Source organism: Erpetoichthys calabaricus, chromosome 4, assembly GCF_900747795.2.
Source record: "Erpetoichthys calabaricus chromosome 4, fErpCal1.3, whole genome shotgun sequence".
NCBI lineage: Eukaryota > Metazoa > Chordata > Cladistia > Polypteriformes > Polypteridae > Erpetoichthys > Erpetoichthys calabaricus.
The window spans coordinates 301,809,088-301,824,372 of record NC_041397.2 but is presented as its reverse complement, the minus strand read 5'-3'; the positions used below and the strand labels follow the sequence as shown (position 1 = coordinate 301,824,372).

Here is a 15,285-nt window from a genome sequence, read left to right as displayed (position 1 = left end):
TTCTCTCAGTCACGTTCAGGATCCTTCCCTAAACCCACCCCCATCTGACACTACTGTTTTCACATAAAGACGCGCTATAGCTCTGCAGTGTACTTGTGACTGCATTCTCGTACCAAAGGTTACAAACTGAAGTGTCTGCGTGCACTTTTCATGGCATTACGCGTGTATTTTTTGAGCCTGCCCGTGTCGCTCAAACACAGGAACATATGTTGATGTAAAAGTATAACAAAACAAGTGCACTTTTATTCAAGACTATAACTGAAGAAAACAGAAAGCAAGTTACAGTAGGCGGTTGATATGACAGCTTGCGTGGTGCACTGCTAAGAACTGCTGATTTCCATTCCGTGCTATATAAAATCCATCCATCCATCCATCCATTTTCCAACCCGCTGAATCCGAACACAGGGTCACGGGGGTCTGCTGGAGCCAATCCCAGCCAACACAGGGCACAAGGCAGGAACCAATCCCGGGCAGGGTGCCAACCCACCACAGGACACACACAAACACAGTCACACACCAAGCACACACTAGGGCCAATTTGGAATCGCCAATCCACCTAACCTGCATGTCTTTGGACTGTGGGAGGAAACCGGAGCGCCCGGAGGAAACCCACGCAGACACGGGGAGAACATGCAAACTCCACTCAGGGAGGACCCAGGAATCGAACCCAGGTCCCCAGGTCTCCCAACTGCGAGGCAGCAGCGCTACCCACTGCGCCACCGTGCCGCCCTATATAAAATCATCAAATTCAAATGTTAACAGTTCCCACACACCCAAGAACCACCCTTCCTACATTTATGACAAGTGTACTTGTTGCAGTGTACACACCTCTCTGTGCTATGGTTCCTATTACACTGAACAAGCACCTGTAATTTGCAGCTCTATTCATTATCTTAAGACACCACGCACATTCACAGTAATTCCCAGTTATGTCCACCACTCACACCCACGCCCACAACCAAACAGAACTGATTCCACATCAGAGAATTTCCAGTTCCAGCATAAATTTACACCCGATCTGACGCTGTTTATTTTCAAATAATATTGCATTAGTGCGATGATGTTTTCACATATATTGTCTTTATTTCAGGTGTGTAATAGAAACCACAGCATAGAGAGAAGTGTGTTCATTGTAACAGGTACACACGTTGTAAATGTAGGAAAGATGATCCTTGCATGCGTGAGAACTGTTAACTGTTAACATTTGAATCTGATGATTGCATATAGTGCTGTCTTATTCATTGCGCTTATTCAGTGCGCACAAGAACATGCAGGTGGCCAGTTGCTGTGTGCTACAACATGCTGGCGGTGATCAACGCACATTTTAAAAAAAGAAAGAGACAAATATATGTGACGTTTTGAAGAAATCATTTTATGACGCGAATAGTACCAATCAGAAAACATCGTCGAAGTAATGCAATATTATTTGAAAACGAACAGCGTCAGGTTGGGTGTGAAGTTATACTGGCGCTGTTAGAGTCAGATCAGAAGCTGAATGAGCTCCTGTTCTGACTCTTAATAAAAAGCATGAATTAATCAACAGAAACAACTACGATCGACATTTTAAACTTAACGATTTACAGTGCATACCAATTTATAAATGTTATGTCCGTTTGAGGTTACAAAGAAAAAAAAAACACTTTCTTCCCAGCGGGGAATCGAACTCCAGTCTCTGAGGCATGGCAGGGCCGAGTCAGCAAATCTTAGCATTACACCACGGAAGGTGTTGTATTGTTCTTAAACTTTTTGTGAAAGTGTTTATTTTTTTGTTTGGACTTCAGGCTTCACACATTCTATAGTTTATGCCTACATTTTGTAACTTTATTACTAAAATATGAAAAAGATTCTGTTTTAACAATGTGTTTACACAGATTACTGTAGAAACGGAACACACATGAAATGCGTGTGTTCCAAATAACGATCTGTTATTTCCACTCTAAAACTCCAGCAGTTCAGTCACTCCCAGATAATCAAACAAGGCATGAGCTGGGAGAACATAGTGAACGTTCTGCGATGGTGGGGGATAGAATAGCAGGCTACTTGCTGCTCATCTTATTCGGCACATTTAGAAGACAAAAGAGACGTGAGAACGGTTTTAAGGTGGGCCGGATGTACGAGTTTTTTCGTAGACTTTGGTAATTCTACTGTTAAGAGAGAAGGGCAGTTTTTAAATAAATAATCGCCGCACTCGTAGCTTATAGAGGTGGTGTGGTAGGACTCTGCTGGGCCCTTGAGCAAGACCCTTAACATGTAATTGCTTCGGGGGCGCTGTACGATGCCTCACCCTGTGCTCTGACCCCAATGTGTATGCAAAAACTAACAAATTCCTAATACAAGAAATTGTATAAGGTGAAATAAAGAACAAAAAAAAAAAAGGTCTTTTTTCTTATATTGCTAGCATGGCTTAAAAAAACATACACACAGTATCTTCTATCTACATATACATTTATTTAGTATTTAGTTATTTACATTGTACTTACTCTTTTGCTTGATTTCATGGAAAATTGTATTCTTTGTATCTTTATCCTTGATTTAATGCGAGTGCCATCCTCCTGTTTTAAAAACTTAACATCACTCCAATCATGGAGTGAAATAGGTGGTAACAGAGATGTGCAGATTAACAGCACACATCTTCTGAATATGCAGTTGTCGTTGTGTTTAAAGTGTTCGGCTCTATTTCAGTTTTATATCAAGTGCTTTGAGATTCATTAAGAGGTTCAATTAGTGACTTTAGAAAAAATGCTTAATCTGACACTCTGGGGAATTGGCTTGTGGTCTCCCCGAAGAAAACTCATTACAAACAAATTATGGGCTTGTAATTAGACCTCCCAGAGCGGTAAACTACTAAGGCGACTGCATGAAAAAATAGAAGCTTCACAGAGTCTTGCTTTGGTAATCGTAACACAGTGTAGTGTGCTGTGAACGTTTATTCCTGGCATTGCTTTTTTTATCATTTTGAAACTCGGAGTTTACTTTTACATTTATTTGCTTGGCAGATGCTTTTATCCAAAGCAATTTACAAAAGAGGTAGACATAATGGAGTAACATTAGGCGCAGGCCTGTTTGTTCATGTAATAGGGCGGCTAACAAAAGTTGACTGGCACAAGTGAACAGATATAATAATTAATAATTTACAATCATAGATTACAATCAATACTGCAATTAAACTTAAACAACAAATTAATTGACAATATAAAATATCTCAGAGCAAAGTTTTTTTTTTTCTTTTCAATTGGACCGATACAGATATTCACAGTTGGGTCTTCAATTGCTTCTTAAGTACATTGAGAGAGTCAGTAGTTCGGATGGAGGTGGGCAGGAAAAGCGTCTGGATTTTCTGGATTGAAACTTGATACCACGCAGAGGCAGCATCACTAGACGCTGCTCCCTGGCAGACCTGAGAAGGAGAGCTGGCATATAGCACTTCACAAGTTATTTCAATACTCAGGTGCTGCCCATTGATTCTCAGTTGTGAGAAGCAAAGCTGTGTACACCTGATGAGCCCCAATTAAGGCGAAACAATGTCGTGTACTCTTTGAATTATTTGGCAGGTACTGTGTCACATATCTATGATCTGCTTCTCTCTATATACTGTAGGTCACTGTAGGGAGAGTTCAAGAAAATTGAAATAGAAATTTTTTCCAAGATTCTCAATTTTCTGAACTTCTGAAAAGTAAAATATGAAATAATGTTTCATATGTGTAATTCTCATTGTAGTATTTATAGAATAAATACATTTATTCTTCAAACTGTTTTTTCACGAAACATCAGGGATTTGAACTTAATGTGTGTGACATGTGCAAGCCTCAGCTGGTTAAATACAAGATGGGCTGTTGCATTCTGGACCTTCTGCAGTGGTTTGATAGCATATGCAGGTACTTCTGCCAGCAGAAAGTTGCAGTAGTCCAAACGTGACAAGACCAAAGCCTGAACCACGAAGTTGTGTTGCATGCTCTGTCATATTGCTGTCCTGACTCAGTCTGAACCACTGTCGCTCTTCACTCTGGAAGAAAAAGATGGCCGGGTCCCTTGCCTAGCCGGGACACCTCTGCTGTGGAAGAACCAGGGGAGCCAGTGTGGACAGAACATTACCTCCCCCGAAACACTAGATGACAGCCCACCCGGGTGGCAGCCGTACCTTGGATTTCCGCAGGGCTTCATGGGATACGGAGTACAATGCAGGGCTGTTGGGATCCAGGGGTGCTGCAGATGTTCCTGAGCCTATGTGGGTGGTTCTTCTACCACACCCGGAAGTGCTGCCGGAAGTAGGGCAATGAGCACCTGAAGCACTTCTGCGTGCATTACATAAGGGACCAGTTGACAGTACTCAGTGAGACAGAGTCAGGTGGAAGTTGGCCGAAGCTTGCCGAGGAGGAGTGGAGGAGAAAAGAGAAGAGAAAGTATTATTGTATTATGTGCTTTTGTGTCTGTGGGACTGAGTTGTGCCTTTGAGAAACGTGGAAGGCGTTTCCCACGTGGTAAAGAAAAATAAAAGCATCTTTTGGTTTTATAAGTGCGCCTTTAGCGTTTGTCTGTGTCGGGTTGGGTGGCTGGCATGCCCCCTAGAGTTGTCACAATGGTCATTTGAAAGCACCAACTTCTGATATTGACACCTCTTGGCTTGATATATTTGATGTTCTTGTACTTAGTATTTTGACTATTGTCAATACCTGTCTTGATATGGAGTCTGTTCCAGATTATTTTAAACAAGCTGTTGTATAACCTTTGATTAAAAAGCAAAATTTGAATCCTACAGTTCCTTCAAATTTTAGACTTATATCTACATTGTCATTTCTCTCAAAGATCTCAGAGAAAAATGTTCTTCAAATCCAGACCTTTTTGTAGAGAAATGGAATTGGCAAACTATCCCAGGCTGGCTTTAAAGTGCACCACAACACTGAATCTGTTCTTTTAAAGCTATTTAATGACCTCACATTAATAGCTGATTCTGGGGATTCAGCCCTTTTTAGTCTCTTTGACCTTACTGCAGCTTTTGACATGGTGGACCACGACATCCTTATTACCCATCTTGAGCAAGGCATTGGCATCGCTGTCGCTATTGTAAGTATTATTCACATCAGGCGCATGACAAGAATGTTAAATCTGTGGAAGTAAATAGAGAGTAATGATAATGAAAGGTAAACAGTAGGATCATATGTGAAGCAACTCTCAGCAACACATGGGTGGACAATGATCTACCTATACCACCAGGGTGTGCACCCTAGCAGATGCAAGAAAAAAGTAATGTAGGTGTTGTACCAAATTCACCCCCCGTACCAAATCTCTCTGCTCTTCATGTGCATGCAAGCCACCAAAGCCAAGAGGCATTATTTTATCTTTGTTAAGGTAAATATCTAAGTGCTATTGATTCATTTTGTCATACGATTAGGAGAGCCAACAGCAATCACAAGATCATATTTATTTATATTTTGTGTGTTACCCCAACCAAATAGCCATGGAGATCAAATACATTGAGTATTTTGCAATATTATTCAACTGCAGCTGCAACAGGATTTTAGGATGTTTATATCACTCCTACTGAAATAATGCCCCCCACCCGGCCAAACTCCAGACTGGAAGGTTAGAAATCTCACTCCTACCTAAATGTAGCTGTGTTTCAGCTACAGCCATGAAATTTCTAACATCTTGCCCTCTCATACATTATATCGCTACTCATCGATCTAATGTACAAGTGATCGTTGTCTTAAATCTCTGAGACCACCACCCCATTTTATTTTGACATTTGATCTGCATAGAGTGTAAATATATGTGTGTGACACCCTGGAGTGGGGGTCTTAATCTCTTAATGCTATAACTCATTTTCAGAATCTTAATATATAATACGGTACCATAGCTGTTCGTTTGTCTGTCCAGGATTTTAAATCACCTGTAGCTCGCAAACCGTTTGAACTATTGACCTGAAATTTGGTACACATATACTACATGACGTCTACTATCTGCTTTCGGGGTGATGATTGACCTCCAAGGTTATTCCTCTTTTTATTTTATTGTAGAATCAACTCTCAGCAGCGGCCAGCAGAGTGGCCATGCTGTGCATGCATACGAGCGTCGTTCTCATTCCCTACCACCTTCGCCATCACTTCCCCTACCTCTTCATATCTTAAATCATTCTTGAGGCAGATTGAAGACTTAAGTGCCAGCTTAAGTGAAAAATTAAGGAAAACGTACTACGTAATTGCAACACAAACACTGACTTATTCAGTTTTAACGCGAAAAGATGCCGACGGAAGAAGAGAAAAAGCGGGGCGTTAGGGTGGAGAAAAGAAGAGCTGCTCAGGAAGCAGCAAGCGCAACAACCTCTGAGCAAATGAATGATAAACGTACAGAGAAAGAGGAGGAAAACTAGGAATGCTCAAGTCAAGTGTATTTACTGCACGTTATCGTGCAGTGCACCATTACTGGTTATGTAGATAATACAGAGAGTTAATACTTGTCATTTACTATGCTCCTAGCTTTTCCTAATAACCAAACCAATTTAACCCAACAGTCACCAAAGCGTATAAAATACCTAGTCAGGAGTAGGATAATATTCATTAAGAATTCATCATCTCAGTACAAACTTCACATTAGAGCAAAGGTATTATAAAATACATGGCGTGAGAGATCTCACATGAGTTGGAAAGAAATTGCAAAGATACCTCCATTACTCTTCGAATGAATGTGGTATAGTAAATAGCAGCACCTTTTAATGTGCACCATTCAAACTGTAGATTTCTTAATTCCTAATTAGAGACACCGAAGCTGCATCTTTTTATTGAAGATTAACAGTTAAAATGTATGTTATTCTTTTCCTTATTTTACACAATATATTGTAGATATTTCTATGCATTGTGTGTCTTTTTCTGTGGTACTGAGTTAAATATATTTGATTTAGTATCATGTTATACTTCAGTCCAACTATAAATATAAAATATTTCATTGGCATACTTGTGCTTTTCCAAGTCTATAACAGTCAGTCTGATGCATAAAGAATTTATTTTGTAACAGTACCTACTGCTGCGGTGGGTTGGAGCCCTGCCCGGGATTGGTTCCTGCTTTGCGCCCTGTGTTGGCTGGGATTGGCTCAGGCAGACCCCTGTGACCCTGTGTTAGGATTCAGCAGTTTGGAGAATGGATGGATGAACAGTACCTACTGTACTAAGCAGGTTATATCAGCTCAGAAACTGGTCTAAGTTAGTATGCAAACCTTCTCTGACTTCAAAAGGCACACTGCAGCTGCACTTATTCTTAGTCTTGGTCCACTGCTAGTCTGTAGCTCTGAGGCACCCTGCTGCAGTGCTAAACCTGAAAGTTCGTCTTGTAACCGTAAATATGTAATAAGACCAGACCAGGACAGGATCATCCCCAGCTCAGAGCAAACTACAACTGACCCAATATGTTCACTGCATGCACTGTACTGTTGGCTTTCACTCCTGTTAACCTCTGAAGCTTCTGCGTTGTGACTCACAATGTGCCTCACAACATGCAAATTGCCACCAAGGCGTAAGGCAATAACACTGAACTCCTTTGTCTGTTAATGTTTATTAACAGGCTGTCTGCTCAGAAACAAAACACAAAACATGAATTTCCAAGTTCTGTCCATACAATCCTTCCTCTCACAGTTATACACAATGAATTCTGGTGCACTATGATAATTTTCAAATGACTGCTAGTTTCCTTAGAGCATTAAAAACATACATAATCATGCACCACCCGTCAGCACAAAATACCTGCGGGAAAAAATAAAATAGTATACCAATACAAGGAAAGTAATCATACTTGAAATGTCAAGAAACAATACACACAGCAGCCATGCCACCTGCACTCCAGAAGATGTCAACTACCAGAAGCTAAGCATGTTTGAGCCCAGCCAATACTTGGATGGAACGCCATTTGGGAAAGGTTTGGGTTACTGTTGGAACAGGTGTTGGTGGAGCCAGCATGGGGCACTTACACTGTGGTCTGAATGTGGATCTCAATGCCCCATTGCAGTGACGGGGACACTGTGCTGTAAAATGGCGCCCTCCTTCAGATGAGACATAAAACTGAGGTCTTGACTCAATGTGGTCATAAAAGATCCTTGGGTATCCTTTGTAAAGAGTAGGATTTACCCCAATGTCCAAGCTAAATTGCCCACCATGGGCTAGTCATTCTGCCCCCCTAATCATCCCCTGTCTCTAATTGGCCATTTCTCTCTCACCACTTCACTACCAAACGGCTAATATGTGGTGAGTGTAGTGGTGCATAAATGGCTGCCGTTGCATCATCCAAGTGGATACTTCACATTAGTAGTGGTTGAAGTCCTTTGAGTAGTAAGAAAATCACTATATAAATGTAAAGAATAATTATTATTATTATGATTAAAACCTGAATTATTTAGCACACAACCAAAATTAATATAAAATAATTAAAACACTTTAAAACAACAACTGATCATATTACAAATTACTGTTACATTAAAAAAAGAAAGTAATTTAAAACAATTTAATTAATTCCAGTATATATAGAGTTCAGGCATGTTTACCTTCATTCACAGTTACACTCAATTAACTCTCACAATGATGATGTCACATAACCAGGGGAAAAGATTAGGGAAATACAACAGGAACTCAACAGGAAAACATAACAACATAAGGGATATTATTAGGATTTTGTGGAGTTCTAAATGACTAAAATGGTTAATTTAAACACCTGTTACATAAAGACAAAGTCAAAGCCCATTAATACTAAATACAATATTCAAATAACAAGCTCAAAAGCAGAAAATCCAAAAGTTGAATATGTTCAAAATAATAAACTAGACTAAAAATGAAGCTCTAAGAACACTGCTATGAGAGCTAATGCCACCGCTTTGTGGCTGAGGCAGCAGGTGCCGTGTGTAGGGCTAGAAGTTAATCCATAATTGACCGTCTGACAGCAAGAGGGCAAAATGAGAGAGAAGCCATAAAAGCAGGTTGAGATCAAAACTTAGAATAGAGAGTTGATCACGGGGCATACATAACAAAACAAAACTCAAAGAAATTAAGCAAACTCAGAAAGTTCCTTGCTATCTAAATAGCCTTTCCCAAAATACTGTAACTAATATGATTTGCAAGGTGTTTTTATTGTTTTTATCTAGAATCTTGAATGTTAGCAATACTGTAGATGACTTCAATAGTTGTACTGGTGACATCTCAAACAGCACCTGTGTCTGCCATGAAACCAGGAATGACAACATTGCCAACACCAAGATAGGAAACCATAGTGACATTGTGACCAATAAAAACATAATACTAAAATAGATCAAAATAAAAGATAATGTGCCCAAATGAATCTTTGAAACAAAAACTAAGATTTAAAACAAAAATGATCAGGGACATTATCCACTTGACATTTTAAGTATTGATTTCAATTGTTTTTTCCAGTTACAGGATGTAAAATTAAACTAAATAAATGTGTTACATGAAAATTGAAAGATAAATCAGGTATCGTACATTTCATTCTTTTATTACCCCCAGACTGAAATTCTTCCAAGCCTATAAACTCCCCCCAAACCAAAAAAGTCTCCCCTAAGGATAAATCTCTCCTGTACCTCAAACGTAATTCAGGCCATGCCTATAACTATTTCATTAAGTAACACTGTAATTAGGACTACAATACACTTTCATTATTTTAACTTTTAATTAAACAGGACATTTAAGGACAGTGCTTATTATCAATATTTTAGATTTCATATTTAGAATGAATTTAGACCACTTTGCATGGATCTGTTTGCACTTTGACATGAGGAAGAGCCTTTTTCTGCTGGTCAGTGTCAAAAAAGACAACTTTTTTTTGGCAGTGGGGGACCGCCTAGGGCCCCGCCCAGCCTTTTTTTTAAGCCGTAACCAAATACAACTTACAGGTCCATATTTCAGAAGTACAAATTTTCAGTGGGAGAGTTATCAGTATGGTTACATGTGAGCAGAGAGGAAACAGTGACGACAGGCAGCATCGACAGTGACGGTGGGTCCTGGGGTAGTGGGTGGGGCACCAATGGGAGGGCAGATCATGCTCCTCACCTGCCAGGGTGTCTGCACATCAGATCGATTGTAATGGCTTAGCATTAATATCAGTTGAGCACGAAGTCATCGACTCACTCGATTATTCACACTTAATGTAACTTATTATTATTTATTATTAATCAAAGACTTTTCAAAAATGAAAGTATGCAAGGTATTTTTACATTAAAGGTTTGATTTACATGCTATGTTAGCTTTAGTCAGTAGGTTCCTTTGACGTGTTCCTCTCAAATCTGGTATATATATTATACAGTATAATCATAAAATGATAAGCTTTACCTCACTAATTGTTACACATTTATACAGATAAAATAATTATTATGCATTCATATGGATAAAATAATTATCATACATTCATATGGATAGAAACAGCAAGGGCCCACAAGGTACCTTTGCCTAGGGCCCCCAAAAACCTAAGAACGGCCCTGCATGCTTTGTACCCCAATAAGTAGAAGTCATCACCAATATACTAACAAACCAATTGTGCTTCACTCACTCAGAATATGTAGGAACCAATGTAGGAAACACTTCAAGATAGAGAAGTTATCAGATAGAGTTATCTGTGCCATCTCTACATGATAACCACCTTTTTACACCCTATCAAACTTACACAGTTTTTAATGTTTGGAAATCGTATGGGATTAAATCATTTATGGGTTTGTATATAGATAATGTCTTTGCATCCTATGAACAATTACACTTCAAATTTAACTTCCCATCAACACAATTTTTCCACTACTTTCAAATTAGCAACTTTGCTAAACAGAATCTGGCCAATTTTCCTCACTTCCCACATATTTCTATTCCAGAAGAAATATTGATCAATCTCAGACTCAGACAGCATTTCTATAATATAAACAAACATTTAAAAGTCTCTTCCTTTCAAAGATCCCAGAGTACAGTGGGAAAAGGATCTCTCACTCAGCATCTTAGAAAAGGAGTGGAAGGTGGCAATGCACAGAATTCACTCAAGCTCCATATGCACAAAGCATAGAATTATTCAACTTAAAATCATCTATCGAGCGCATCTGTCTCGGTTAAAATTGTCCAAAATGTTTCCAGGACAAGATCCAACCTGTGAATGTTGCAATCGAGCTCCAGCCTCACTGGGTCACATGTTTTGGACGAGCACCAAGTTAACATCATTCTGGACCAAATCTTTAAATGCCTTTCAGATAGTCTGGGTGTCCCAATTCCTCCTAATCCATTAACAGCTGTGTTTGGTGGTCTTTCAGATGGGCTTAAAGTGGAGAAGGACAAACAAACTGGAATGGTCTTTACTAATATGGTGCCCTCATTTGTGGAGTACAAGTCCAAGAAGGTTCTGCTCAAGCTTTATAACACACTGGTGAGGCATCGTCTGGAGTACTGTGTACAGTTTTGGTCTCCAGGCTACAAAAAGGACAAAGCAGCGCTAGAAAAGGTCCAGAGAAGAGCAACTAGGCTGATTCCAGGGCTACAGGGTTATGAGGAAAGATTAAAAGAGCCGAGCCTTTACAGTTTAAGCAAAATAAGATTAAGAGGTGACATGATTGACATGTTTAAAACTATGAAGGGAAATAGTCCAGTGGATTGAGACTTTTACCTTAAAATGAGTCTAACAAGAACACAGGGACACTGAAAGAAACTTGTTAAGGGTACATTTTGTGCAAACATTAAGAAGTTTTTTTCACATGGAGAACATGAGGACTTTAGGAACCTTTAGATATTGATTATGTTATTTTGGAGGAATTAAGTGGATAGGACTGGCAAGCTTTGTTGGGCAAAATGGACCTTTCTCATCTAGATCTTTCCAATGTTCTAATGTGCTTGTCTGGAAATTTATGAAGAAACTTAATGGACTTAAGGACACTGTTACTTTCAGATCTCTAACTTCTTAATCTGGGCAAGAGAGATGGATAACCTGGATGTCTCCCAACACCCGGCTGTAAACACTACTTACTGCAGCACCCATTCAAATGCCTTGTGCAAATCTGTCATGCTGCTTCTTTCCTTTCACCTGATGCTTTCCCTGAACTTACTTGACCAAGAGGGTTACACCTCTTCTACCCCATGCCAGACATGAAACCAAACTGCATTTTGTTGACTTTCAGCTAATCGCTGATTCTTTTCTCTAGTGCTCTCTATCCTTCATTACCCTATCTAGTAACTGGACTGCTCTACACACTCTGATGGATTGCTCTTTTCTTTGCATACTAGAATTAGTATATTTTTTTTCAATCTACAACAAAAAACATTTATTCGAATTATACTAAATTTGAAATACTCCTTGTTTGGAAATTGTTGCGCACTACTAAAAATGGACAGAATTATGTAAAAAATTATCATTAACACTGAAATGTTTCAAATGAAGATGCAAACTCTAGGGTGGCAAATTAAATTTTAATTGAAAAGAGACAATTCAGTAAAAACAAGCTCCAGGTGTATGAAACACATATTCAGAATGAACACATTCACAAACGTCACCTTCCAACACATCATAACAGAAATATGACTATGGTGATATTTTACACCTTTTTAAAATTTTAATAAAACTGTCTCTAATCTCTTTATTCCTCAGGCAGTATATAACAGGGTTTAGCAATGGTGGAATTATGGTCTGCAGTGCAGCTGCCATAATGCGCATATCTTCAGAAGCTCCTGGGATCCGATATGAAATAAAAACACCAGCAGCAGTGAAGATAAAGATAAAAATTACCACCAGGTGTGTCCCACAGGTAGAGAAAGCCTTGGTGCGTCCTTCAGAACTGGCAATTTTGAGCACAGATGTGATGATCCGTATGTAGGAATACACAATATAAGCCAAGGAAATGAACATAACCGACAGCCCGATGGTCAAACTCAAATAGCTGTTAACTGAAATGTCAGCACAAGCCAGTCGGACCACTGAGCTGAGGTCGCAATAGACATGCATAACTTTATTAGGACCACAAAAGGGCAGCCTGAGAGCCAAAATGAGTGGAACAATGATTATAATGAATCCTCCAAGCCAACACCAAGTGATCTGCTTTAGAATGACTCTGTTGGTCATAATGGTGGGGTACAGAAGTGGGTTACAGATGGCCACAAATCTGTCATATGCCATCAGCATTAACAGAAGAGACTGTGAACTTCCTACAGAATGGAAAAGAAAAAGCTGAGCAAAGCAAGCAGCAAATGATATCACCCTGAAGTCAAACATTAAAATGGCCAGTAGTTTTGGAACTGTGATAGATGAAAAAGTAATGTCTAAAACTGCCAGAGTACAAATTAGCGCATACATGGGCTTGTGCAAGTTTTCGTCCAGCATAAATGTGCCAAAGATGCTGAGGTTCCCGAGGCAAATTAAAAGATAGGCAATCAAGAATATGACAGAAAAGAGAAGTTTGCTTTCGTGATCCTGGAATCCTGGAAAGCCAACGACGATGAACTGCTGAACCGACTGCACTGTTAGGCTTGTGTTCGTCATGATGACTTCAGGTTTTCTGTGAACCAAAATATATACATGGTCATTTTTTTTTTTCATCAATTGTTTATCTAATCTTTCCAAATTAGTAAATTAAACAAAATTGTACACATTTATAATTGAAACCATACCTTGGTGACACATTCTCCCATAACCACCTCACACACCCCTACCAATCTTAATTGGCGACTAAACTTACAATGGCATTAATGAGCAGCAGACATTAAAAATATTACTTTAACACAGTTCATAGGTTGGTACAGTAGCATTATGGCTACAACTTGTGTATTATGGATCCTGCATGCTCGGTTGAAGTTCCATTGATCATATGATGTTTCCACCATATGCTGTATCTGCAAGTGTTCCTCCAAGTATTCCATCTTTTCTCCAACTTTACTAAACACGTGGGATTCCAATACTGTTACCTTTGTTATACTGAGTGTGAGTGTATGTGATTGGGCACCATGACTGACTGGCAACTTGTGGAATGCTTCTTGTTGCTTTGCGCTCAGCTGGATAAGCGTTGGCTCACCATGACTCTTAATTCAATCAACTGAATCTTATCTCATATTCTCATATCATGTACTTCAAAACCATATGTCCCAAAGTAAAGATGTGATGAATTAAATTATCAATGTTAAAGATTTTTAAAAAGGTATTTTACAGCTTAGGTCTGGTGGAAGTGAATGAAGGGCTAATGAAGTGTTGGCCAATTTTTCTACTCAATGAGTGCTATTAAAAAGCTAATTAGAAATTGATCTCTTACCCAAAGATGGTGTTTGTTTATTCATTCAGTTTTCAGAACTGCTTATTTCAAATCAGGAATATAGGAAACTGTAGAAGCTGCAGAATCTGGGAAAACAGAGGAACCAGCATTATGCAGGACAACAATCCATTAAAAGATTCATACTTGATCACCCATACTTCAAACGTAATTTGCATATTTTTGGGATCTTGTTAAAAACCAGACTGCTCAGAAAAAAGGCCGACAGACACAATTAAAATGTAAATATCACATAGAGCCACGATTTTGAAGACATAAAGCAGAAGAACATATCACTGCACCACTGAAGCTCAGACCTGTTCCTTTATGAATATTCATGATGTTATTCAAATGAAGACCTACTTAGATAAGACAATTTCATTAGATTCATTAAAGGCTTTTTACCTGCAGTTTAATAATGAATTTGTAATTCATATAACCCCTTCATCAAGAAACTATTTTTTTTTGTCCCGTGAGATGTTTTTATTTTTCTCCCCATCTCTTTTTTGTTTTACACCCATGTCACTGAAGAGGCTCTGTAGAAAAGCACGGAGGAAGAGTAACAACAATTTTAAAAAAATTTAAAAAAAAGCTTTTTTTGGTATAGACAGAATGCCCAGTGAGGACTGCGTGGTCTTCTTGCCTGGGACCCCTGCAGATTTTGTTTTTATTTTTTCTCCAGCTTAACTTTTTTTTTGACCCACTCTGGCCAGCTGATGGCAGAGTGGTAGCTCTGAGGTTAGGGATCTGCACCGGTAATCAAAAGGTTTCTGGTTTGAATCCCATAAACACCACTCTGTTGGGCCCTTGAGCGAGGCCCTTAACTTGCAATTACTCCATCCTGGGTATGACGTTAATTTGCATTCAGCAGGACCTCCAACTTACAGGGAAAATCTTGGGGGTTGGTGGCAGGATTGGCACTCTAGCCACCATAAAAAAAAACTCATACTATTCCAGTGTGGTGCTGAGGTGTCACCCGCTGCACTAGGATCCCAATCCAGGTGGTCTGTTGTGTGGTGGGTGCATCTCTCTCTCTG

At 39.3% G+C, this 15,285-nt stretch overlaps 1 protein-coding gene across 1 annotated transcript; it reads right to left on the bottom strand.

The window, feature by feature from the left end:
• Positions 1-12,416: 12,416 nt before the first annotated feature.
• On the bottom strand, positions 12,417-13,499 carry LOC127527689 (olfactory receptor 6N1-like). The gene has a single exon (XM_051927268.1). The coding sequence runs from the start codon at positions 13,486-13,488 to the stop codon at positions 12,535-12,537; it is 954 nt and encodes a 317-aa protein (XP_051783228.1). The 5' UTR covers positions 13,489-13,499; the 3' UTR covers positions 12,417-12,534.
• Between the last annotated feature and the right edge of the window lie 1,786 nt (positions 13,500-15,285).

What these genes read in the sequence shown, in the direction of transcription:
- LOC127527689 (XM_051927268.1), bottom strand. Translation starts at nt 13,488, where the DNA reads ATGACGAACACAAGCCTAACAGTGCAGTCGGTTCAGCAGTTCATCGTC.